General features: G+C 42.4%; 2 protein-coding genes across 3 annotated transcripts in view; one reads left to right on the top strand and one right to left on the bottom strand.

Moving 5' to 3' along the window:
* LOC147999304 (disks large homolog 5-like) overlaps positions 1 to 23,667 on the bottom strand; it is a 43,986-nt gene that overhangs the window by 10,364 nt on the left and 9,955 nt on the right. The window contains exon 2 of one of the 2 annotated variants that reach the window (XM_087596532.1): positions 12,767 to 12,925. The exons of the other annotated variant lie outside the window; for it this stretch is intronic. The gene's annotated coding sequence lies outside the window, so the exon portion shown is untranslated. The remainder of the gene's footprint in view (positions 1 to 12,766; positions 12,926 to 23,667) is intronic. 2 annotated transcript variants of the gene reach the window in all.
* On the top strand, positions 328 to 22,183 carry LOC147999305 (disks large homolog 5-like). The gene is made up of 7 exons (XM_087595412.1): positions 328 to 513; positions 2,401 to 2,529; positions 3,734 to 3,800; positions 18,670 to 18,829; positions 20,030 to 20,173; positions 20,806 to 20,968; positions 21,682 to 22,183. Exons 1-7 carry the CDS (start codon positions 328 to 330, stop codon positions 21,709 to 21,711), a joined length of 879 nt encoding a protein of 292 aa, XP_087451538.1. The 3' UTR covers positions 21,712 to 22,183.

Below are 23,667 nucleotides of genomic sequence, written 5' to 3'. Positions count from 1 at the left end.
CCTCAGAGGAGTCAGACATGGCTGCAGAATATGCATGTGGCTGCCTCCCATACCTGTGAGTCCTGCCTCCTCAGAAAGGCAAATACAGCAAAAGAAAGGAACAGAGGGGACAGGCTCTGACCACCTGTAGACACACACAAATGACATAACAGAATGTGCACACTGATGCCTTGCTGCAGGAGCAGTTGAGCATCCAGAAGGGTTGAAAGAGGCTGGAAGGGCTGAGCATGGCACTTAGTTCAAGGACATAGCTTTAGGTCCTGGGGAACCTACGGTGCCCAGGCCCCATCCTGCTGATACTGAGGGACATCACTGACATTCAGGGTGATGGCCGGGCTGGGCTGGGGAATAGGTGTCCACTCTCACCTGCCTCAGCTTGAAGATGCGCTGGGTGAAGTAGGACTGCAACTGCTTGTTGGATTCATTGATGCAAATCTGCTGGAAGCTATTCTGTTCAAAGTCCTCAAATCTGAATATGGCCAAGACACCAATGGGCAAGCACTGGGAGACAAGGTTTGGTTATAGCCGGGGCCTCCTGGAAAGATTAGCCCTCCTGAGAGGAGTTGCAGCAGAGGGGTGTGTTTTCCTGAACTGTTTGGTACCCAGTGTTTTTTTGCCAAGGGTTCCTTTGTTACTTCTTGATGGAACCAGGCCTGCACATATCCAGGAAGCATTGGGGTGGAACCTAGGCTTGGTGCCCACATGCTGGCATCGCTGAGGGTGAAGTCTAGCCTATCACACTTCCAGACACCGAGTGCAGATGCCTGGGTTCCTATAGAATGGCGGTTCTTACCCTTCCTAACACTGTGACTCTTTATTTCAGTTCCTCATGTCGTTGTCATCCCAACATAAACTTATTGGAGAGCTACTTCATGAGTGTCACTTTGTTACTGTGAGGAACTGTAATGTAAATGTCTGGTGTGCAGGAGCTCTGATGTAGAACCCACAGATTGAGAGCAGCTGCTGTAGAGGATCAGAGTTCTCTGCCAGCCCTGGTGTTTGCAGAGATCCCCTGGGTTCCTAGTCTCCATGGCTTTCCCAAGGACAGGGTTTATTCTTGGCCATCTCAGGGCCCGGGACCTCACAGAAACAGCCTCTCCCATGTCCTTCCTGTTGAGGAGAGCGTGGTTGGTCCTCAGCACAGACCAGTCAAACAGGGCGCTGTATAGACACTTGGCCAGGGAGTCTCCTGCAGTTATGGCCTCTGGACAGAGGGGTTTCTTCCCTGGGGTGGGGCAACCATGCCAGGTACAGGCAGTGATGCTCAGAGTCAAGACCTAGTTTTGTCTTATTTTCATAGACAAAGTTGCCCAGGCTGGCCTCGAACTTGCCTTGTAGCCAAGGATAATTAAACAACTGATCCTACTGCCTCTACCCCCCATGGCCTGGCATTGCAGATGAGTGTCACCAGAGCTGGTTTGTCACAGCTGCTATACGGCTCTAAGTCAGGTGCCTCATGTGCAGGAGTGTTATGACTGTGCCATCCCCACCCTGCAACCAGGGTTTTCACCTTTCTCCTGCTGAAGTCTGCTTAATCCCACCCTGGACCCAGGACACAGCAGCTGTGGGAGACTCAAAGCCTGGGGCTTCAGCACAGCATGGGTACACAGCATGGCATGCAGCCTACACTGCTGTGAAAAAGCCAAGGAAGTGCTTCTCAGCTCACCCCCTGTAGGAGTGTCTAGTCCATCCTTCTCTCCATGGATGCAGACATCTGCTTCCAACTGCCCGACATGTCCCTCTGGTTTTGACTTTCCTGGATGCCATGTCAATGCCACCACACAGAGTGCTGCCTCTACTGGGGACACTCACACAACCTCTCTGGGGGACATCTGAGCCAAGCAGGGATTGGGTGCACTGCAGAGAGGTCAAGTCATGTCGTGAAGTACCTTGTCCCACAAAGGCTCACTGTTCAGGGAGTTGACTGGAAAAGTAAGCTTATGCCCCTGGGCAGGGTTCCCCATAGGGAGTGTCCCACACCCTGCTATCAGGTCTATTCCTGGTGCCATGCAAATTCAATTTGCAAGACCCAATGCTCTGGAAATGTCAAGAGCTAACGGAAATGTACCAGGAAGTGCACATCATAGCAAAGGGACAGGATGGCACAGAGACCTATGCTATGGGTTAAAGGGCACGGAAAGGCCACCTCGAGCACAGGGGTCAGTCACCTCTTTCACAAACAAGGCAAAGGTCAATGCTCTCAGCTCTGGGAGCCTACAGGGCTCTGTGGCTCCTAAGCCCTGCAGCTGCAGCCAGAAGCAGCACTGAACAGGATGTAAATGCTGAGTATGGCGATGTCAATAAAACTTTATTTACAAAACCAAATTGGTGGTAGTGGTGGTGGTGGTGGTGGTGGTGGTGGTGGTGGTGGTGGTGTCGGCGGACTGGTTCATTTCAAAGCATGCTGGAGTGTCATGGCCACTGAGCATCGGGAAACACAGAAAGGAATGCAGGGTTCCCAACACCCAAGACGTCGACCTATGGCACTGGAACTGGGTCCCTGAAGGTAAGTCTGGACAGTCAGATAAGGTAAGTACAATTTATTACAAGGAAATGGGACAAGATAAATCTTCTCTTCATCTCGCTATGCTTAAGCATCTTTAAGAGTGCAGGGAATTCATGTCTATCAGTCTGGTTTAGAAAAGTGTTTAGAGACAGCAAGAGTAAACTCCATGGTTCCCTGACGAGGGTTCCAGGGATTCTGATATCTGGGTCAAAGTGAAAGTTAAGGTGAAAAAGGCTGTCAGGCAGAGCAAAAAGATTCCAATTTCTGGTCTCTTTGGGCTGTAATTTTTACTGTGTTCAAGGCCATGAATGCAGACAGGGTAATAACGAATACAGAACAAGAAGCTAGAGCTTCATTAAGACAAAACGTAAGTAAAAGTTTTGCCCTCTGCACCATTGCCTGAAGCAGGTTTTTCTAAGTCGTTTCCCGAGGATGGCATGTTGACCATTAGATTCACACGATGATAATGACGAATTCACCTGCCTTTTCTTTTCCTATAATTAGGCCAGCATCGATTCAAGGTGTGGCCCAACCGACTTATTATAAAGGATGATACTGGTTGGTTGAAAAAGGTAGTAGCTTTCTATGAACCATATATTAAGTTTTTATGTATATTAAAATTAACATTGGAAAGAACAATGGTAGGAGAGGAAGCTGGAGGACAACTGCTGCAAATGCTTGCTTTTGAAAATGCTAATGAAGAGTACAGGAGAGCATTATTACCTATAAAGGAGGCTGGGGATATTAATGCTTATATGAAGGCATGCAAGGGTATCTTTTCTGAAAATGGAAAGATGCATATTTGGCACGTATTGATCCAGATAGAGTTATTAAATTATATGTTTAAATACTCTTGAATATCCTACAGGCGCTTTCGCTCAGGATGTGTTGCCTTTAGAATGGGTTTATATTAAATAAAACTTTAACCAAACATTAACAAATAATGAGGAACAAATTTCTTTAATTATTCAGCAAGGCATACAAAGACCTGTTACTCTGTGGGGATATGATTGTGCTGCTATTGTTTTCCCATTAAGCAAAGATAAAGGGGAATATTTAATGCAGATGTCTGAGGTTTTTCAATTAGCCATGATTTCTTACACTGGAAATATTGAATTTCATCCTCCCCATAGTAAATTGTGGGATTGCTTTAAAAAACAAAAAAAAGTTTGATAAATACACTAATTTCTGTTGATCCATTACCATCACCGTTTACTGTGTTTACAGATGGCTCTAACACCAAGATGGCTTATTGGACCAAAGATTAATTTTGGGGACAAGAATCTTCTTTTGGGTCAGTACAACAAAATGAATTATTAGCGGTAATTAATGTATTCCAGGATTTTACTCATGATGTAAAAATATTATAGCTGAGTCCGCTTATGTTGTAGGAGTAGTACAGAATATTGCGACTGCTGTTGTTTCTACATCTAAGCATATATTAAATGTTATTCTCACATATTAAAGGACTATTGTTATTATGAAACTCTAGAATATTCATTACACATACTAGATCACATTCAAAATTTCCAGAATCTTTAACACTTGGCAATCCTATGGTAGATCAATTAGTGGCATTTGCTACCCCAGAAGAACACAGTCATAATCATGCCAATACAGGATATTTACATATTAAATATAAGCTTCCCTATTCTCAAGCCAAACAAATTATTGCTAATTGTCCTATGTGTCAGTCTTCACGTATAAAATGTGTTCCATCTCAAATTAATCCCAGAAGGATGCAACTTAATACATCGTGGCAGATGGATGGAACCCATATTTCTGAGTTTGGTCGCCTTTCACATATAGATGTAAGCATAGATAATTTTTCAAAATTTGTGTGGGCTACACCATTGCCAGGAGTACGCACTGCTCATGTTATACAGCATCTATTGGAAACTTTTGCTGTTATGGGACTGCCCTCTAAAATTAAAATTGATAATGGACCAACATATATTTCTTATCAATATAAACAATTTTGTCAACGATATCATATTGTACATATTACTGGTACAGAACACAATACACAAGGACAAGCTTTTGTTGAAAGAATTCACCATACCCTGAAATGACAAATTATAAAATTAAAAAGGGGGAAAAGAGATGGCCTTATGCAACCTGAAGGAGTTTGCAGACCAGTCCCAGAGCTATATTGGCACAAGCATTATACGTTATTAATTTTCTTAATTTACCACAAGGTGAAGTTATATCAAGAGCCGATAGACACTTTGTTGAACTTCCCCCCAGAAGGCATGGAACAGACAGTATGGATAAAAATTGCCCGGGATGCTGAATGGCAGGAAGGGACATCATTGTATATAGGGGAGAGGGTTTTGTCTCATTACAGGATGGGAGACTATTCTGGTTACCTGGGAGATGGATCCAAGCACAGAATAATAAGAACTGCTCCCTACCCTCAAAGGAATCCAGTTAAACCAGCTACATTTTCTCCTGATGGATGTTCTCAGGAGATGAGGAGGTGTCCTCCATTACTGAGGCCCTGGCTCCTCTTAGTGTCCACAAACAACAATGGATAAGGATCCGTGTAGTGACAACCCTATTACCTATATGGGGTAAGGTGAAGCGATTAAGCACTGAAAGGAATAATTTTGTCCCCTTCAGGAAAGTCCTTTACTGCTGAGCACTTATTCTTAGCAATGTGTGTTTTACTCATGGTTTCTTCTGCTGCGGCCAATGCCAGTTATCGGGCTTATAATGCTTATCATGATGAAATCCTACTACTTTTCTGTTAGTAAATATATGGATAATGACACAGAACATGATTGGAAGTTAATTCAAGCCTATTTAGAGTGTATTGAAAGTGCTTCAAAAGTAATTAATGCCTTGAAATATGATGTTCGAATGTCTTTTGGTAAACAGCTAGAAGATACTACCCCTATGGAAATAGCGAAATTATTGGCTAATCAATTGACAGGATTAGATCCCAAGGCTTGGCTTCAAAGGATTTTCCATAGCATGGGAGGAGCTAGTTTTGCCATAATCTTATGTACATTATGTATTATGTTGCTTTATTTTTACCTGACTAAACCACTACAAGGACCTTTAGCTATGTTATGTAAAGTGTTACTTTAAAACAAAGAAAAAAGAAGGAATTGTTAAGACATAGAGATGCAGCTCCAAGGCAGGGTCAAGAAAGGCCTGGTGACAGATTCAAGTAGGGCCTGGAATGCCGCCCTGGAGAAGAAAATGTTTTTCTCACTTGGCCTTAAATTATGTTCTGCTGTGTCCCGTTTCTGTGGAAGTGGTTCTAAAGCTCTCTTGGTAATGGTGAGTATATTTTGATTATAATAAGAAAGGTGATTTTTATATGAATATTTTTAGAAGAAGCTTTTGTTTATTCGTCTTTCTTTGTTTAATCTTCCCTCATTGTTCCTGGTATCCTGGGAATAATGATCTTATGGTATCTTGACACAATGAAAATTGTAGTAATGCATATTCTTAGCTTAATAAGGATTAATAAAGCTTGCAACTGCGTACAGTTTCTTCTGCCTTTGCTCTGCACCCCCTGTGTCCTGGGGTATGCGACCATACCCAGGGCCCCAACTCACTAGACATTGACAATGGGTCACCCCACAAAACACAGAAGCATCTACCTTAGTCAAAAATGGACATTTTATTGAATGCACACACTAACACTGATTGATCACATCCATAGCTAAGATACTAGGGGCAGATCCGTGGCCCAAAATACATTCCTCTAAACCTATAAAGCGAAAGAAAGAAAGAAATAAAGAGAGAAAGAAAGAAGGAAAGAAAGAAGGAAAGAAAGAAGGAAAGAAAGAAAGGAAGGAAGAAGAAAAAACACAAAAAACTTAAGCTTCTCATAGGAACTTCGCAGGAAGTGTTGTCTGGCGGTCAGTTCTGATTAGGCCATTTTAGATGAAACAGTGCACAGTGACCCTTAATGTGATGGGCCCTATATAAAGCTTTTTGCAATATTGGAATTTTAACAAACCTCATCCAGAACATACAGCAGAGGCAAGGATGTGATCACCATGTCCTTGCTCTCTATCAGGTTATTTTTCTGTGTCCTTGATTGTCAGGCATAGAACAGCAACAATCTGAAATAGCTGGTAGACATGGAACAAAGTGGCTAAAACTATAGCTGTGGGTTGCACACCTCAACTGTCAATGGCTAATGCTGTCCTAGAGACCTCGGAGGCCCCTCTTGTAAGACTGTCTATTGGAAATGGAAGCACTGACTTCAAAGTGAACCGGGCCAGCCAGGGAGAGGGCAACATGGATACGTGAGACCCTGTCTAAAACCAGCACAGAAACCAACCCTTCATTCAAAGCATCATCTATTAATTCTTTATTATTTCCCACTTTCTCCCTACCAGCCTTTCAGTCTGGAATGGTAGAAAAGGACTGGGAATGTTCCTTCTATTCTAAGGACCTTGATCTCTCTTTCCTTAGGTCCACATTAAGAACACATGCAAATGGGTATCACCAACTGAACAACTTAGTATCATCTACTCAGTATATCTAGCCTAATACTGTGCTATGACAATCTCAAGCTTCCCTGAGTTTCGCTGACCCAGCAAGAAGTATGAAGTACTGAGGCCACACCCCAGTGATCCTTTCAAGGGGTTAGAAGAAAGCCATGAGAGATGCTCCACTTCTTTGTCCTTAGATTAAATCACATTGACACAATGTGGATGGACTATTTAACCAGACATGTTTCTCCCAACCCCACCTTTCTGAGTTCAGACCATGGCAGAATTCATGCCCCACCACCCTAGATATTGAGTTTAGTGATATGTAATTATTATTTAAACCTATGTATTAAATTTTGTCATTTTGTTAATTTTTGTGGTTTTCCCAGTCTTCTTTGATTAACTTTCCTAGTATTATTAATTTATCCCCTGTGTTCTCTGGTATTTTGTCCTTCCCTTCAAACTAAAGTATTCCTTTTAGGATCCTCTACAGAGCTGTCTTACTGGTTATACATATTTTGTTAAATTTATTTTAGTGTGCATTAGTCAGCCCAGTAGCTGTGCAGTTGCCTGCCCTCCATGGTATCAGATCTACTTTCCAAACAATAACGCTCAACTCTTACTGGCTGTGTAGCATCTTGGCTGCTCTTTGTTCCACTGGGACAGCCCTCAGGACCAGGCTCTCCTCTCCCTTAACCATGGCTGCTGTCCTCTTCCTCTCTCCTCTCCATCACACACGTTCTTCCTTTATTCTATGGCAGCTTCTTCCTCCTTCTTCCCTCCTCATGATCCTCTCTAGCAAAGCCCTCAGAAACTCCCCTCCCCCATCTCTCTGCTGTGCAGCTGTTGGCTGTTGGCTTCTTTATAATCACAGTTAACTGGGAACAGGGTCAGTTATTTGGGGTTAACCAGTCCTGAGTTCCACAAATTAGCATTAAAATACAAGCAGCATTAGGCCAATCCACTACAGGGGTTTTTGTTTGTTTGTTTGGTTGGTTTGGTTTAATTTTCATTTACCTTTTTACTTGTTATTTTATTTTTGGCTATTTTTTATTAATTGGTTATTTTATTTATTTACATTTCAACTGTTGTCCTGCTTTCCAGACTCCCCTCTTCAAATTTACATCCCATTTCTGCTCAGCTTTGCCTATGTGACAGTGCTCCCCCACCCACACATATCCATTCCCACCTCACACCTCTAGGATCTGCCTTTGGTGGGGCTACAGGCCTCACCTTGAACCATAGAGCATCCTTGCATACAGTTTGGCTGGCAGTTTGGCCCCTGGGAGCTTGGGGATTAGGGAAAGAAGATCTGTTCAGATATTAAAGCCAATGTTTGCTGCATTCTCTTCTTTTTCTGGTTATATGTGAAATTATGTTTGTGTGCTTCTCTTTTTTTAAATTATTGAGAGAAGATTAATTTCTTGGTTTTTCTTGGGTATAGTTTAGTTCATTGTCATGGAGTTTTCCTCCTATTAGCCTCTGTTGTGCTTTCTTACAGAAAAGAATTCTTTAAATTTGGTTTTGTCATGAAATATCCTGGTTCCTCCTTTTATGGTGATTGATGATTATGCTGGATATAGGAGCCTGTGTCTGCGTTACATCTGCCCAAGATTTTCTGACTTTTAGAATCTCTGTTGAGAAGTCTGGTGTAATTCAGATATGTCTGAATTTATTTGTTACTAGATATTTATACCTTACCCCTTTTAATGTTCTTTCTTGATCTGTGCATTTAGCGTTTTAATTATTATGTGAATGGAGGAATTTTTCTGGTACAAGTAGTTTGATGTTCTGTAGGCTTGTTGTACCTTTATGGCCTTTTCTTTCTTTACCTTATGAAAGTTTGCTGCTATGATTTGTTGAAGGTGTTTACTGGATCTATGAACTAGAAATCTTAATTCTCTTCTATATCTATTATCCTTAGGTTTCAACATTTAATTGTGTCCTGAAATTCATGGATGTTTTGGATTCAATAAACCATACATGTTTATCTGAGATGGGTGTTTTGTGCTTTGTGGGATGACCTCCTTGACCCCAGGCTGCATGAAGAATCTCAGCTGACAATGGGGACATAAATTATAAGTATGTGTAGCAAGACCCAGGCCTCTTCCAGGTTCTTAGATATTAACTGAGAACCTCAAATACAGTAGTAATGTGATAGTGTGTTGTGAATCTAGTTACTATTCTCTATTTTGATATAGATGACTCTTTTTGTGTCATGGTCAGCTTATAATGACTAGAAGACCTAAGCTTGAGAATAACCAAAGACTACATTGCTTCTCTAGCAGCTGAGCTTTTAAAAGTCCTGGTGTGACAGCAACTGTTGGTGGACATTCTGGATTATTCCTTCTGTACTTTAACTCTCTGTAACTTCCACCATCAGTAAGTTAGTTCAATTCCATAAATTGGAAATCCATCACCTGGAAGAAATACTCTCTCTTTTTTTTTTTAAGATTTATTTATTTATTTATTATATACAAGTACACCGTGACTGTCTTCAGACACACCAGAAGAGGGCATCATATCTCATTACAGATGGTTGTGAGCCACCATGGGGTTGCTGGGATTTGAACTCAGGACCTCTGGAAGAGCTGTCAGTGCTCTTAACCACTAAGCCATCTCTTTAGCCCAAGAAATACTTTCTGAATATGATCTGAGATTGGCCATGGAAAAAGGGTAGCTTGAACTGTCCCACCTAGGTTCTGGGCCTGCACAGGCCTGCTCTCCAAAAGAAACCTGTGTTCACAGCTGTTGGCTGGCTAAGAAAGATTTCACGAGACGTGATACACAGCCCTCGGACTTCTGCTTCAGTCATCTGCACAATTTTTCCCGGACGATACCCTCATGCCTCCAGCAGGCGGGTGATGAAGCTGTCCACTCTCAGCTCCCCTTCAGCCATCTTGTGGGCACCAGACTCTCCTCCCTGCAGCAGGAACAAGGGCTTCTCCATGGTGGCTGCAGCAGCAGTGGTGGTTTGACATTCTCACCTAGGAGGCCCTATGCCTTTCTACCCCAGTTCCAACTCACCTCAGGCCCGGGCCTTCCCCCCATCCACTTCCCACGGAGCAGGGAGAGCAGCACCCACTAGAAATAAAAGGGAGGCCTTGGTCCTGCCAAGACTGAACCCCAGTGAAAGGGATTGTTGGGGGGGGGAGGGCGGTAATGGGAGGAGGATGGGGAGGGGAACACCCATAGAGAAGGGGAGGGGGGGTTAGGGGGATGTTTGCCTGGAAACCCAGAAAGGTAATAACAATTGAAATGTAAATAAGAAATACCCAATTTAATAAAGATGGAGAAAAAAAGAGAAAAGTGTCACACATTTAAAACAGAAGAATATGGACCCTAATTTTAAAGCACAGTTCTGTCAATTAACTATATCTTTAAGGAAGCTCAGAAAATCAGGCCAAACAATATTTTCTCGGTTTATGTATCTGTAATGTCGCATAAATAATAATGTCCGTTTCTTGCTATTGTGGAGGGAATTAAATAGTTAATATGTAATCATGGAAATTTTGAAGTACCATCCATTTTTCTGTTCATTAAATCAATCTTCCCCATTTCATTGATCAAGTATGTACGTTTTCTTTTCATAATTACATGTATAATAAAACCAGCATAAAAACCTTCAGAATTGTATAAGCTTTCACTTTTAATAAATTAAATTAGCTATTCTTTGTATTTCTGCTGAACATTTAAATGTTCTTCATATGTCCCAATGCTAGTTTATTAGGTACCTATAAACTTTAAACTCTTTGCCTGAGAGCATGAGTACTATTTAATTATATAGTAACTACACTCAGGCTGTCCTTGTATTAGAACCAATTATATCAGACTCTAAGAAAAATTACTATTGCTTTAAAGTTTGTGTGTGTATGAGTGTGAGTGTCTGTGTGTGTGTGTGAGTGTGTGTGTGTAAGTGTGTGTGTGTGGGTGTGTGTGCAGCACATGACCAAACAACTTTCAGGAGCCATTTCTCTCCTTCTGTCATGTGGGTCCCAGGATGTAACCCAGATGTTTGACTTTGGCAATAAATAATATTACCAACTAAATAAATAAATGAACAAACAAAAAACAAGCCACAAATCAACTTTAAAAGTAAAGGCCAGAAGTTCACAGAATAGTAGCATTGGCCTTACCATATCCTTTCTTTGGGGATGGGAAAATTAATGTTCTGAAATCCATGACTTTCAGGAATTGTGATATTCATGGAAATTCAATTCCTTTGCAGATGCTCCAGTTGTTGTGGCCAATTGCTAGAAAGGTCAGCTTAAGCTTGCAGGACCCCCACCATCCCTCCCCCTGCCTCCACAGAAAGCTCAAAAGACACTGCCCAGAACTTACTCCACATTCCCCAGAACCACTTTCTTTGTCCATCATTTCTTTGAGACGAAAGGTCAGACTCCTTCACCCTAGTCTCTCCACAATCGACATCCCCCCTCCCAAAACACTTCTAAGACTGGAAAACATGTCTTAGGATGTATCTGCCAGACTCAGACTGAGACAAACTAGGGCACTGGTTGTCACTACAACATTGGTGACATAGCAGAGGATGCCAAGATCTCTCTAGGAGACAATAGAATGTCCAAGAAGGGACAGCTGATGTCATGGGGAACAGACTTTGCCTTCCTGCTAATGTTCTCCCTGTACTGAGCATAAGCAGAGGTGCCCTTTCCAGGAGACTTTCCCGGGGCAGAGGCACTGAGCATCTCCTGCTTCCAAAGCCAAATTTTCCTCAAGGCTTGATTATAAAAACCTTAGTAATTCCTATGCATCTAAATGAATGGTTCCTTCCAAATCCTGCCCAAAAATGTCTCATCCTAACTCAAATTATCCTCCTTCACCAATATTAGCCATTAAAAATTCCTGAGAAATAATACCAGTTTGAATATGCAGTCAAAATGTTCTCCTGTCTTATTATGTACAGGTGCTTGAAATCACATCAAGAAATAGCCTGCATGGAAGGTTGCAACATGGGTGTGTGTTAGGGGAACACTCATGAAGCCTTGTGCTTAGCATTCAATGGTTGCCACAAAATTCTTTAGGAGGAAGACTTGAAATCATTATGGTGCTAGAATCAGTGTGGAGGCCAGTTGGCATAGGAAAGTGAAACATTAGAGCCACCAGTGAAGGCTCCTGTTGGGCCCTACCTTGGTGTTTCCCTCCCCCCTCGCTGAGCCTTTCAGCCTGCTATAGCAAGAAATTGTTTACACCTTTGACAGCTGCTCTTAGCCCCTGATTTGGGGCTGGGATTTTCCATGGCACCCTTCCTCCCCACTGAGCTTTCCTGCTTCTTGTTTTTAAGAAGCTGTTTATGCCCCTGATTGGGCTGGAACTTTCACCACACAGACTTGTCCTATTTTCCTGGTTGGGGATTTTCACCTGCCTTGTTGTTTTTCCACAGCTTTTGCCTCTGGTATATAAGGAGATCTCAGTAAAGCCTTGGTGGCACTCGCTAAAAAGGGGTGACCCGTGTACGTGTTTTCTTTCAACCCCACAAACCTACACCCAATATTCACACACTGTCAGCGCAGGCACTGACAATAGGTATCACAATAGAAACTAGTAACTAGATTAACCAAACTATCACATTAATGCTGTATTTCGTGGTATTTTTTTTTTTTTTTTTTTTTTGCTCTCCTAGAACCTGGAAGAGGCTTGGGGTTTTCTAATCCTACTCATAATTTATTATCCTTCCCAACACTATGGGCTTTGTTCTGTTAATGCTAACAGCGGCATCCAATACCTAGGATATTTACTACTGACATGTGTGACATGAGACAAAACAGTCCCTGTCATCCCTCACCTGAATAAACTTGCTTAGAGGACAGTGTAGGTGGAGGGTCCTTCTTTCCTCTCCAAGATCGAGAAACATTTCCAGTCTTCAGACAAGTGTGTCAGCCATTGTCCAGTGACTGTCTTGAGATGTCCACATTGTCAGCTGAGTGTCGTCATCCAGCCTGCCCTGTAATTGTTGTAGACGATTAATAGGGTTCCAGCCCTAGGATTTAATTCAGTGCTACAGTACCTGCCAAACACACTTAAAGCCCTAGCTGCCACCCTAGTCCTGTGTGCTCTAGAGAAAGAAAATAAAGAACCACATTGTCTATCAAGTTTCTCCTCCAATAGAAGGAGAATCTGCATCGGTCTTTTAAGTAACTCTAAGCCCCAGCTTCCCCACAGCTCCCTCCATCGATTGCACTATTGGTGCATTTTCAGTAATGCTCACTTTATTTTTGGTGTGCAAAGAATATGCACCATGTCAGTAAAGTGTGTGTGTGTGTGTGTGTGTGTGTGTGTGTGTGTGTGTTCATCCATGAACTCACTATAAATTATTATCAAATGACCCAGAAGACTGTGGAGAAACCTGTCGATGTGCATGCAGAATTATGTTACTACTGTTCCATGGCACCTTGCAGGGAACACTGAAATACTGGGCTGCTTTAATAGAGCCTAAAACCAGGCTATGCATGATTTTTGGTGAGATTGTGATGTGCAACACCACAACAGAGATCAGCAGAAGCTTCATTTATTCCATGCTGCTGTTACCAAGTGAGGCAAAGCCTCATCCCATAGAGAGTCTGGTAGGATCTGATGAAGGGCAATAAACTCAGGGTTGAAATCAAGCCTTTAGAAACAAAGAGAAAAATACAAAGTCAAGGAAAGCAAGAGCTGTCTTTTCTTCCTCTTTTTTTTTTTTTTGAGAAGAACCACAAGAGAAACAACCCCTTCCTCAAACTAACAATGCACAAGAGAGACAATACATGAATTAAAAATCAGAAATGAAATGAGGGACATTACAATAGACACTGAGCAAATTCCAAAATCATTAGTTCTTACTCCCGAGGATTTTATGCCAGAAAACTGGAATATTTATTCGATATTGTTGATTTTGTAGACAGATAACAATTACCAAAGTTAAATCCAGATCTGGGAAGGTATCTGAAAAATACCCCTAAGAAAATAGATACACTCATTAAAGGTTGCATACTTTATATATTATATTGCTTTCTTTTTGCATGATTAAACCCCTTCAAGGACATTTAGCTATGTTATAGAGAGTGTTACTTTTAAAACAAAAGAACAGAGAAAGAAATTGTGGAGTCACTGAGAGACACTTCCCTGACAGGATCAAGGAAAGACGGCTGAGAGATGCAAGCAGGGGCTGCAATGCTGCCCTTGAGAAGAAAATGTTTTTCTCACTTTACCTTACACTATGCTGTACTGTGTCCCTTTTTTGTGGAAGCGGCTCTCATGCTCTCTGGGTTATGACAAGTATATTGTGATACTAGGAAGAGGGGTGATTTGCTATACAGATATTTTAAGGAGAAGCCTTTGCTTAGTCTCACTTCTTAGCCTAGTCTTGATTCAGTCGTTCCTGGTATCATGGGAATAACGATCTTATTATATCTTGCCAAAAGGTAAAGTGAGGTAATGCATATTCATGCCTGTATAAGGGTTAATAAACATGCAGCTGCATGCAGTTGCATCTGCCTTAGCTCTGCATCCCCTGTGTCCTGGTTATTTGTGACCGTACCTGGGCCCCCAACGCACTAGCTGTTGACAAGCATCACCCTTTTCAGTGTTAGGTATATATTTTTTTGAAATCTATGATGTGGAGGCGTATTACAGCAACAATATGAAATAGCAGGCGGGCATGTATGAAAATTGCTGTGTTTAAGCTAGGTGTGGGGACAAGTCCTCAAAAGGAGCTGTTAAGATGGGAAACAAATAATGCATTTGTTGCTGGAATTGAGTTGCCTCAGCTGTGTTGCTCTGCCTGCTCAGTGTCCATTCAACCTCACTCTGTTTCTACAGAGGAACTCAAGGTTTGCCCCAGCTGCCTGTGAGCTGGGATATGGGCAGAGAAAGGCCAGGACACAGTGGTGATTTCCCACTCCTCAGTTATGCTGAATTTTCCACTACTGTACTTGTAAACACAAGTACAGTGTGGTCAGTTATTATAGATATTTGTCATTTCTTACAGAGGGCAACTATGATTGACTACACCCAATTCTATAAAAAACAAAACTCAGGAAACCTGGCCCTTGGCAGCAATGAATCAAGAAATATCTAGGATGGTGGGGCATGAATTCTGCCAAGCAATGAACTCAGATAGGTGGGGTTGTGAGGAAGATGTATGGTTGAATAGCCCAATAGATTCACGTTGTATCATCTTGATTTAAGCTAAGGACAAAGAAGTGCAGTATCTCTGATGGCTTTCTTCTAACCCCTTGAAAGGTTCACTGGGGTTTGACCTCAGTTCTTCATTCTTCTTGCTGGGACAGCAACACTCAGGTAAGCTTGAGATTGCCATAGGCACAGTATTAGGCTAGAAATGCTGAGTAGGTGATACTAAGTTGTTCAGATGGTGATACCCAATTCATTTGTTCTTAATGTGGACCTAAGGAAAGAGCGATCAAGGTCCTTATAATACAAAGATCATTTCCAGTTCTTTTCTACCTTTCCTGAATGAAAGACTGGTTGGCAGAGAATGGTAAAAATTCAAGATGATGCTTTGAATGGAGGGTGGGTTTCTGTGCTGGTTTTAGACAGGTTCTCAATTACCTCATCTTGTTCTCTACGTTGCTCGTCAGGTTCACTTTGAGCTCAAATAAAGCTGCTTCCACTTTCCAACAGGTAGTCTTACAAAGGGGCCTCCAAGGACTGTGAGGACAGCATTAGCCAATGAGAATTGAGGTGTGTAACCCACAACTATAGCTTTATCTGAAAGACCCTCAGACAGAGGAGACTCTCGCTCCAGTCCTGAGGACAATCACCACCCCATGAACACACAGGACTCAGTCTTGATGTAAAAACAAGAGGTTTACTTTGGGATACCAATGCACTGGGGCTCCACACAGTCCTCACGCAGGAGGGATGTGAGGAGCCTCGAACAACAGAAATGTACAGCTTAAACAGTCATTTACGATCACACAGTTTCCTTAGCTCAGCTATTTTGGTGCCAAGGATATCTAGGCAGATGTTTCTCGGCCTGGAATTCCTAGGATAAGGCCTTAACCACATCAATGTAGCTATTTCAGTACCAAGGACGTCTGACTTGATATATGTTTTCTTATCCTGGGGTTTCCAGGACAAGGACCATGATATCTGTCTTGGCAGGTGTTTCTCTTCTGGAGTTCCCAGGACAAGGCTATAGCTATGTCAGCCTATAGCACAGCTGCATTCAGTACCAAGGATATCTCACTTCTATAGTGGTCAGTCAGCTTCCCAGATGTTTCCTGTCTTGTAATTGCCCTGCAGTAGATATGTTCTATACCCTCTGTTCTTATGGTCAGGCAGCTTCCTAGAGAGTGGGTGGGAATGTGCTTTCTGTACTTTCTGGTCTATTGTCTAATGTCAAGGGTCTAAGCGAGGGCCAGCTTAAAGATTCTCATTCTTAAGAAATGGCTGTACTGATATATAAATGGGGATCTTTCATATCCAATTTCTTCCAAGTCTACCAGCAATCTCAGATTGTTGCTGTAATATGCCTGACAATCAAGGACACAGAAAAATAACTTGATACACAGCAAGGACATGGCAATCATATCCTGTGTCGTTATGTATGTTCTGGATGAGGTTTGTTAAAATGACAATATTGCACAAAGCTTTATATAGGACCCATCAAATTAAGGGTCACTATGCACTGTCATAGCTAAAATGGCCTGGTCAGAAGTGACCACTGGATCACTCTTCTGTAACGTCACATGAGAGGCTTGTGCTTCTTGTGTTTTTTATTTTTCTGTTTTTTTTCTTATTTATTTATTTATTTATTTATTTATTGCTTTATATATTGTCCGGAAGATAGTTCAAGTCATGGATCTTGCCCCAAAATCTGAGCTTTGCTACTAATACTGTAAACAGTATTAGTGTATGCATTCAATAAAATAACTTGGTTTTTTTTTTTTTTTTAGTATGATAGATGCTTTTGTGTTTTGTGGGGTGATCCATGAAACAGGAGTGAAGATGCTTGTTTCTTACTCTGTCCACTGAGTTATATCTCTAGGCTTGTCCTACTCCTTTGGCTGCATACCCCCCCACATCTGCTGACTATTTTATTTTTCAGATGAAATCACACGTTATAGCTTAGAGAGGCCTGTATGCAATCCTGCTTTGGTAACTTAAGTGCAAAGAGGAGAGCCCCACACTCAGCCTGAGGGTGCATTCTCTGGTAGATCCAATATTTGAGTTTCCTCTGCTAACAGATCACCACATTGTTGCCAGGACCATAATGAATGCAATTCTTTCTCCTAAGGAATCTGGTGGCAACTGTCAAATGTTAAGCACAAAGCTTCAGGTTGTACCTATAACACACACCCACATTACAACCTAGCCTACAGGCTATTTCTGGGTGTGATTTCATGCACCTGCACATGATGAGACATGAGACATCTTTGGCTACTTATAGGAACTGGTGTGATTTCTCAGTAATCTTTAATGGGTAATATTGCTGACTGAGGAGAATTTGATGTAGGATGAAACATTTCTGTGCAGGGATTGGGGAGGAAGCACTCATTTAGATACATAGCAATGACTTAGGTTTTTCCAATCAAGCCTAGAGCCAAATTTGGCTTTGGAAGCATGTGGTGCTCAGTGGCTATGCCACAGGGAAGTCTCCTGAAAAGGGCACATCAGCTTTTGCTCAGTACAGGCAGAACATTAGCAGGGAGGCAAAGTCTGTTCTCCATGACATCAGCCGTCCCTTCGTGGACATTCTATTGTCTCCTAGAGAGACCTTGGAATCCCTGTGATGTCACCAGGATCGTTGTGACAACCAATTCCCTTCTTTTTCTCTTAGTGTCCAAAGGATATATCCACAGACATGTTTGCCCGTCTTTGTAGGCACTTTGGGAGAGTTGATGTTGATAGAGAAGAGTCTAGAGTGAAGCAAACGAAACCTAAAGGTAATGATGGACACAGGACATGGGGAATGTGGAGTAAGTTCTGGGCAGTGTATGTTGAGCTTCCTCTCAGGGGTGTGTGTGGGGGTCTTCCGCTGGCCTTTTTAGTAATGGGCCACAACCACTGGAACATCTCCACAGATATTGAATTCCATGATTATCACAATTCCTGAAAGTCAAGGTTTTCACATCATTAGTTTCTCCATAACCACATGGAGGATATGGCAATGCCTATGCTATTATTGGGTGAACTTCTAGTCTTTACTTTTACAGTGCATTCGGTGTGTTAAATTGATATAATAACACCATAAGTAGTCATGGAGGGTACAACTTTTCTGAATTAAACAGGGCATCAATGTACTTCACTTTCATTGCTTCTTTAAATTCAGTGACTATCTAACAGTAGTAAGAGGGAGAGAATTGTGCTCCTGGCCATGACCTTATATTCTTAGAACTCCTCTGACTACCTCTGGCTGACGGGGCCAATCTTACCTTCATATATTAGAGGTTCTGTGTGGCAGATATTTTTCTACAGTAGCCAAACTATACGGAGCAGGTAGAGAAAGAGCCTGTATCCTATTGGCCTGTGTGGGCGGGCATAGGGAACACCTGGCTGCTTACATCTCTTGGTCTCTATATAGTAGTGGGGGAACTGTGATCCACTTAGGAGGCCTCTTACACATAGACCAAACTCCTTGCAGTGACACTGGCTTCCAAGCATGTTCTCCTGTTTGACCTCACTGTGGTCTGTGTATGCTCTATGCATTCGCCCCATGCGGGTTCACTTGTGTTCTTCTACCTACAGAGGCCTGCAGACAGACGTCATCCCCTGAAAATGTCCTAAACAAGGTGCAGGCCAACGAGGAAGAGGAGAGGCTGAATAGAGAACTGGAGCTAACTACCAAGGAGAGAAATGAGCTGACAGATCGCCTCCTTTATGTGACAGGTGGATCCATGAGCAAGAGGTGTGCATTGCTCCAAACAAACGACCTTGTTCTAAACCTCATCTCCCATAGAGAGGAGATTCAGAACCTGACCCTTACTGAGGAGTGAGTTTGGAAATGGACTCTCTGATTCCGCCTGTTGAAAATCTGAACTTGTGATCTGAGTGAAGATTTCAGGGAAAAAGTCCCTGGAGCATGAGTTCCCAGTGTACAATTGGAAAGCCCTTGACAGGTGGCAGCTTTGCAAGGTTCTAGGTGCTGTGAGTTTGTGGAGAGTGTTTGTACTTGCTAGGAGGGGACTGAATGCTATCATCTCCTGGTAGCAGCCGTAGGTGACAGGTCCCACATTGTTCATATCAATGCTTAACTAGAAGGCCTGAGGCTCAGGCCTGTTCTTCTTGTCTGTGTGCCTTACACTCTGAGACAGTAATGGTGCATGCATTTCTACTGATTCTCATTGTGCTCTTTCCATATTTGTCTCTCTTTCTCATTCTCTGAGTCTGTTTACTTTTCTTTTCTTGTGGGTGTGTCCCAGTTTGTGTGTCTGTGTGTGCACAGGTCTGCATGCATATGCACAACTTTTATATGTTTCTATGTCCCTGCACACTTGGAATTTAGGGGTCTGTTTTTTGACCTCAGGATTTACCTGTATAATAGTTTCATGGAGGTGTAAGTGCTTTATTTTGGAAGCCCCACTTTCAACAGTAAAGTTCTTTGCCTGTGTGGTCACATTTGTCTATACATTTGTATGCCTTGGGCAGATTATAAGTTTGTGGCAATATCTGGTCTCATCTCCAGAATTATGTGTACTGTCTGCCTCTAGAATATTAGTTATTCGGCTTGTAGCATTCCACTTCTCAAAACAGGAAAAATGAAATCAGAGGTTTCTGGATGTGTGTGTGTGTGTGTGTGTGTGTGTGTGTGTGTGTGTGTGTGTGTGTGTGTTTGGGTAAGCTCTGTGGCCTAGGCTCTTGACATCATAACAGGTTTGAATGCAGATCCAGCTCTCCTGATTGAAAAAAGTGAGCCAGGGAACCCTTTATCTGGGTGCTTAGCTTCTGTTATCCTGGGCACACAATTCCAAGTTTCTGAATCTGAAGAAGATCCAAATATGTAGAATTCAGAAAGTGTCCTTCCAGGGCTGGGCTAGTACAGGACACAGCCTGAGTTCATATAATCTTAAACCTTGATGTTCATTGGGTTCTATCTTCCTGGGGCCAGCCCCTACTTCAGGCCAAATCCATTTTATGAAAACTTGAAGATAAAGGAGAAAGAGGTCATGTCATTACTGCACAACTTAGACACAAAGAACATTGAACATCGTGAGAAATTTCAGGAGCTCAAGAAGGAGATTAACTTCTATCGGTAAGTACTGGTCAGAAGGGCCCATCACTTGGGGAATGGCCATGTCTGCCTCTCTTTGTTCTGGACTGGAGAGCCTGCAGCTCTGGGTCCATGTCTTCTGCTGTTTAAATATCACTGTGCCGTGGGTCTTTTGGACTCAGATTCAGTTCCATAAGAGACTGTTACTTATCACCACAGTGTCTATGCATCTTTAGAAGGCTCTGGATAGAACTACACTGATTCAGGCATCAGAGTGTTATTAGGCCAACCTGCGGCTCTGGGGTCATACCAGGTTTAACAAAGCGCAATGTGTGGACCACATGGTTAGCATGACCTCCCTTGGTTCTACTGTCCTCTTGTGGTTATTTGCTGCCTACTAATTGATGTTGCCCCAATGCATTGGGCTCACATGGATAGTTGAAGATCCCTTGTTCTTTTGGACAGAAATGGACTCTTATTTGTGCTTGGATCACAGAAACAATTTATTCTTCCCTGGATTAGCCGTTTGTTGTTTGTGCAGCAGCCTTACATGTATGGAGATATATTCTATGAAGTCTTTATGGGTATCTGGGTCCTGGTGGAGTTTGTGGGATTTGGCAGTTGGAATGGGAGGAAGAGGCTTCAGGATCTTACTATGCAGAGTGTGTTTCCAGCAACCTGCACAGCCGGCTCCTGATGGACCAGGCATGTATGAAGAAGAAGTTGGTCACATTGAAGCAGGAGTGCAAGGAGGTACAGCGATATTTGTTTGAGTTGAACCCGAAGGATGAAGACGAACAGGAGAAGACCAGCAACCTCCAGACCCAGCAAAATGTGGTAGGAACAAGCAGCTGAGTCAGATTGACAATGTCTGACACCATTTGCCTATTGGATACATCTTTGCTTCCCCTATCACCTTTCTAATCTCCCCACACCCAGTCAGTCACCCACCTCATGTGATAGAGTTATTCATTGCTCTGTCTATGCACAAGTATTCTGGGATGTTAACCACTCCTCAGAAACTGAATTATGGGCAATTATACTTCTCTGCCCTTTCTGAAACTGCAGTCCAGAAATGGTGACAGAGGAATAACATATCACATGACTGCATCTCCCTATCACAGATTGGATGCTATGAAGAGTTTTGAATGAGTTCTTGGTTGTGTGACAAAGGTCATGCAGGGGCCATGTGATGGTTGGAAGCACTTTGTAGGGATAAGAACCAAGTGCAAATGGCAAATGAGTCCTGGTCATTGGCTTTGCTCTGGGTATCATGTGGCCTTCTCCTTTCTTCCTGCACCCCAATTAGGTCTCTCCCCATTTCCCCATTCTTGGTTTGCACTGGTAGAGTCTGAGGAGCAGCTTGTTCTCCCACAGTACTGTGAGGGTTGCTGGTGATGTTCCCAGCCTGCAGAGATATCAGCAATGATTTCAGTGAAAGATCAGTGCTGTCTGTCCAATGCAGCTGAGGGGACAGAAGGCAGCAACTTGACAGCTGGTATGCATGTCCCCAACAAATCAGTGTCTTAATAGCTGCCTTCTCCTCCCAGGTCTCAGGAACTGCAGGAGACATGGCATAGGACGGATCCCAGGAAGACAGCCCCCTGAGGAATGAGTTTCTCTCTCAGGATTTCCCTGTGACGACAATCCTCACAGTCAAAGACTTTTTGGGGGAATATTCTTCTTCTCAGATAATTTCCTCAATGTATAGAGACCCTAAATTTATGTATCCGTATGCCAGCCTGTCTCATTGAGGTCTTTCTCCTTTCTCATACCGACAACACCATTTGAGAGACAACTGAGGGGAATGCCTTGACATCTCACGTCCTAGAGGAGAAACAGCACTACAACTGTGTTTCTAAATGTTCATTAAGAAAATGCTGTTAAGAAATGTTTTTGGTTATGATTTTCATTGAAGTTTTCTTTTTGTTATTTCATAGTTATATATTCTTGTTACTGTTTTTCATTTTTTATACAATTTTAGTTGTTCATTTTATGCCTGTTTTTTGTAAATTGTATTCCTTATGAATAAAAATTGATTTGTAACTCTTGACTCTTAAGACCATCTTATTCAAGGGTCCTTTCCCCTCCTGTAGATTTAGAACTGACAGCTAGATATGGATCTTTGCATGGTCCAGTGAATTCAAAGCCACCAAGGGGTACACAGGGTGATAGTGTCTTTTGTGTGGATAATGTGACTTTTTTTATGGACACACACTTTATGATGTAATCACTGACATACTGTATCCATGCTGTCATGTATTCTGCTCATCCTAGTCTATATCAGTCTACAACACACATTCCTTATTGACTGTGTGCACCAGATATTGAGTAACACACACTCATGCCTGTAGAGCTGCAGAAAAAATGACAACTTTCACAAAGGAATATAGAATAATCCTAATCGAGAACCATGTGCCTCAGTTTTTCTTACAATACAGCATTAGTATTAAACCACAAAGATAATGACCATCAACGTCATTTTGGGAAATAGGTTTTTATAGGTGCAGTTTCACTTGATCATTCATATGCTGTGTTTTTTATTGTTGCTGATTATATTTATTTTTATCTTTTAACTCAATGGATCTTTTTTTTTCAAATGTATGTCTGGGCCACTCCTGAGTGCATTTCCCTCATGATCCAAAAGAGGGAATAGCATTCCCCATTGTAGATGATTGTTAGGGACCATGTGGTTCTTCTGAGAGAGCAGCAGATGCTCTAACCTGGGAGTCATCACCACAGCTCCTGTAGGTAGCTTTTGTCCTTCCAGGGCATGTGCTATACTAGATGGACACGATCACCTTCAATTAAGGAGAGAGATCTCAGGAGATGTGTATGTACAGGTGGTTTAGCGGTGCCTGCTCAATGTGGCAGCCTGCTAGGCATCCACACCGGGCTCTGGTGCCTCCACTGCTCATTGTGCATTCAGAATCATTCTCCAGCATCACTCTATTTCAATTCCAAACAGATCTTTCACTTACTATCGATGATTATATACATTAAGCACATCTGATAAAATACAGAAGAGACTAGCCTCCTTCTACAGGCCAACTTGGCATAATGAATTCTTTTGATAGAAAGCAAGATAATTATCTTAATCTATGCAGTTTAGGGAGGACCTCAAGACCACCCATACTGAATGCAGACTGCAGCTGTGACCACATGTTTCTTTTGCAGAGCAGGTCTGTGCAAGCCCAGAACTTAGGTGGGACAGTTCATGTTTCACCTTTTACGTGGAAATCTGTGATTGTATTGAGAAAGTATATTTTCCACGTGACTCATTTCCAATTTATGGAATTAAACTGACTTACTGAGAGTGGAGGTGACTCCGAGAGATAAAGTGCAAAAGAATAATCCAGTATGTCTGCAAACAGATGCTGTCTCATTAGGGCTTTTCAATGCTCAGCAGCTGGAGAAGCAAGGGAGAGGCATTGGTGACTCTCAAGCTTAGGTCCTCTAGTCATTATAAGCTGAGCATGACACAAAAAGGGTCATAGTTATCACACTAGAATCTAGTAACTAGATTTAACTCACCT

This window comes from Rattus norvegicus, chromosome 19, assembly GCF_021556685.1.
Source record: "Rattus norvegicus strain SHRSP/BbbUtx chromosome 19, alternate assembly SHRSP_T2T, whole genome shotgun sequence".
In the NCBI taxonomy this organism is placed as follows: Eukaryota; Metazoa; Chordata; class Mammalia; order Rodentia; family Muridae; genus Rattus; species Rattus norvegicus.
Note: the sequence above shows the minus strand (reverse complement) of the source record. Positions and strands in the feature narration are given on the sequence as shown.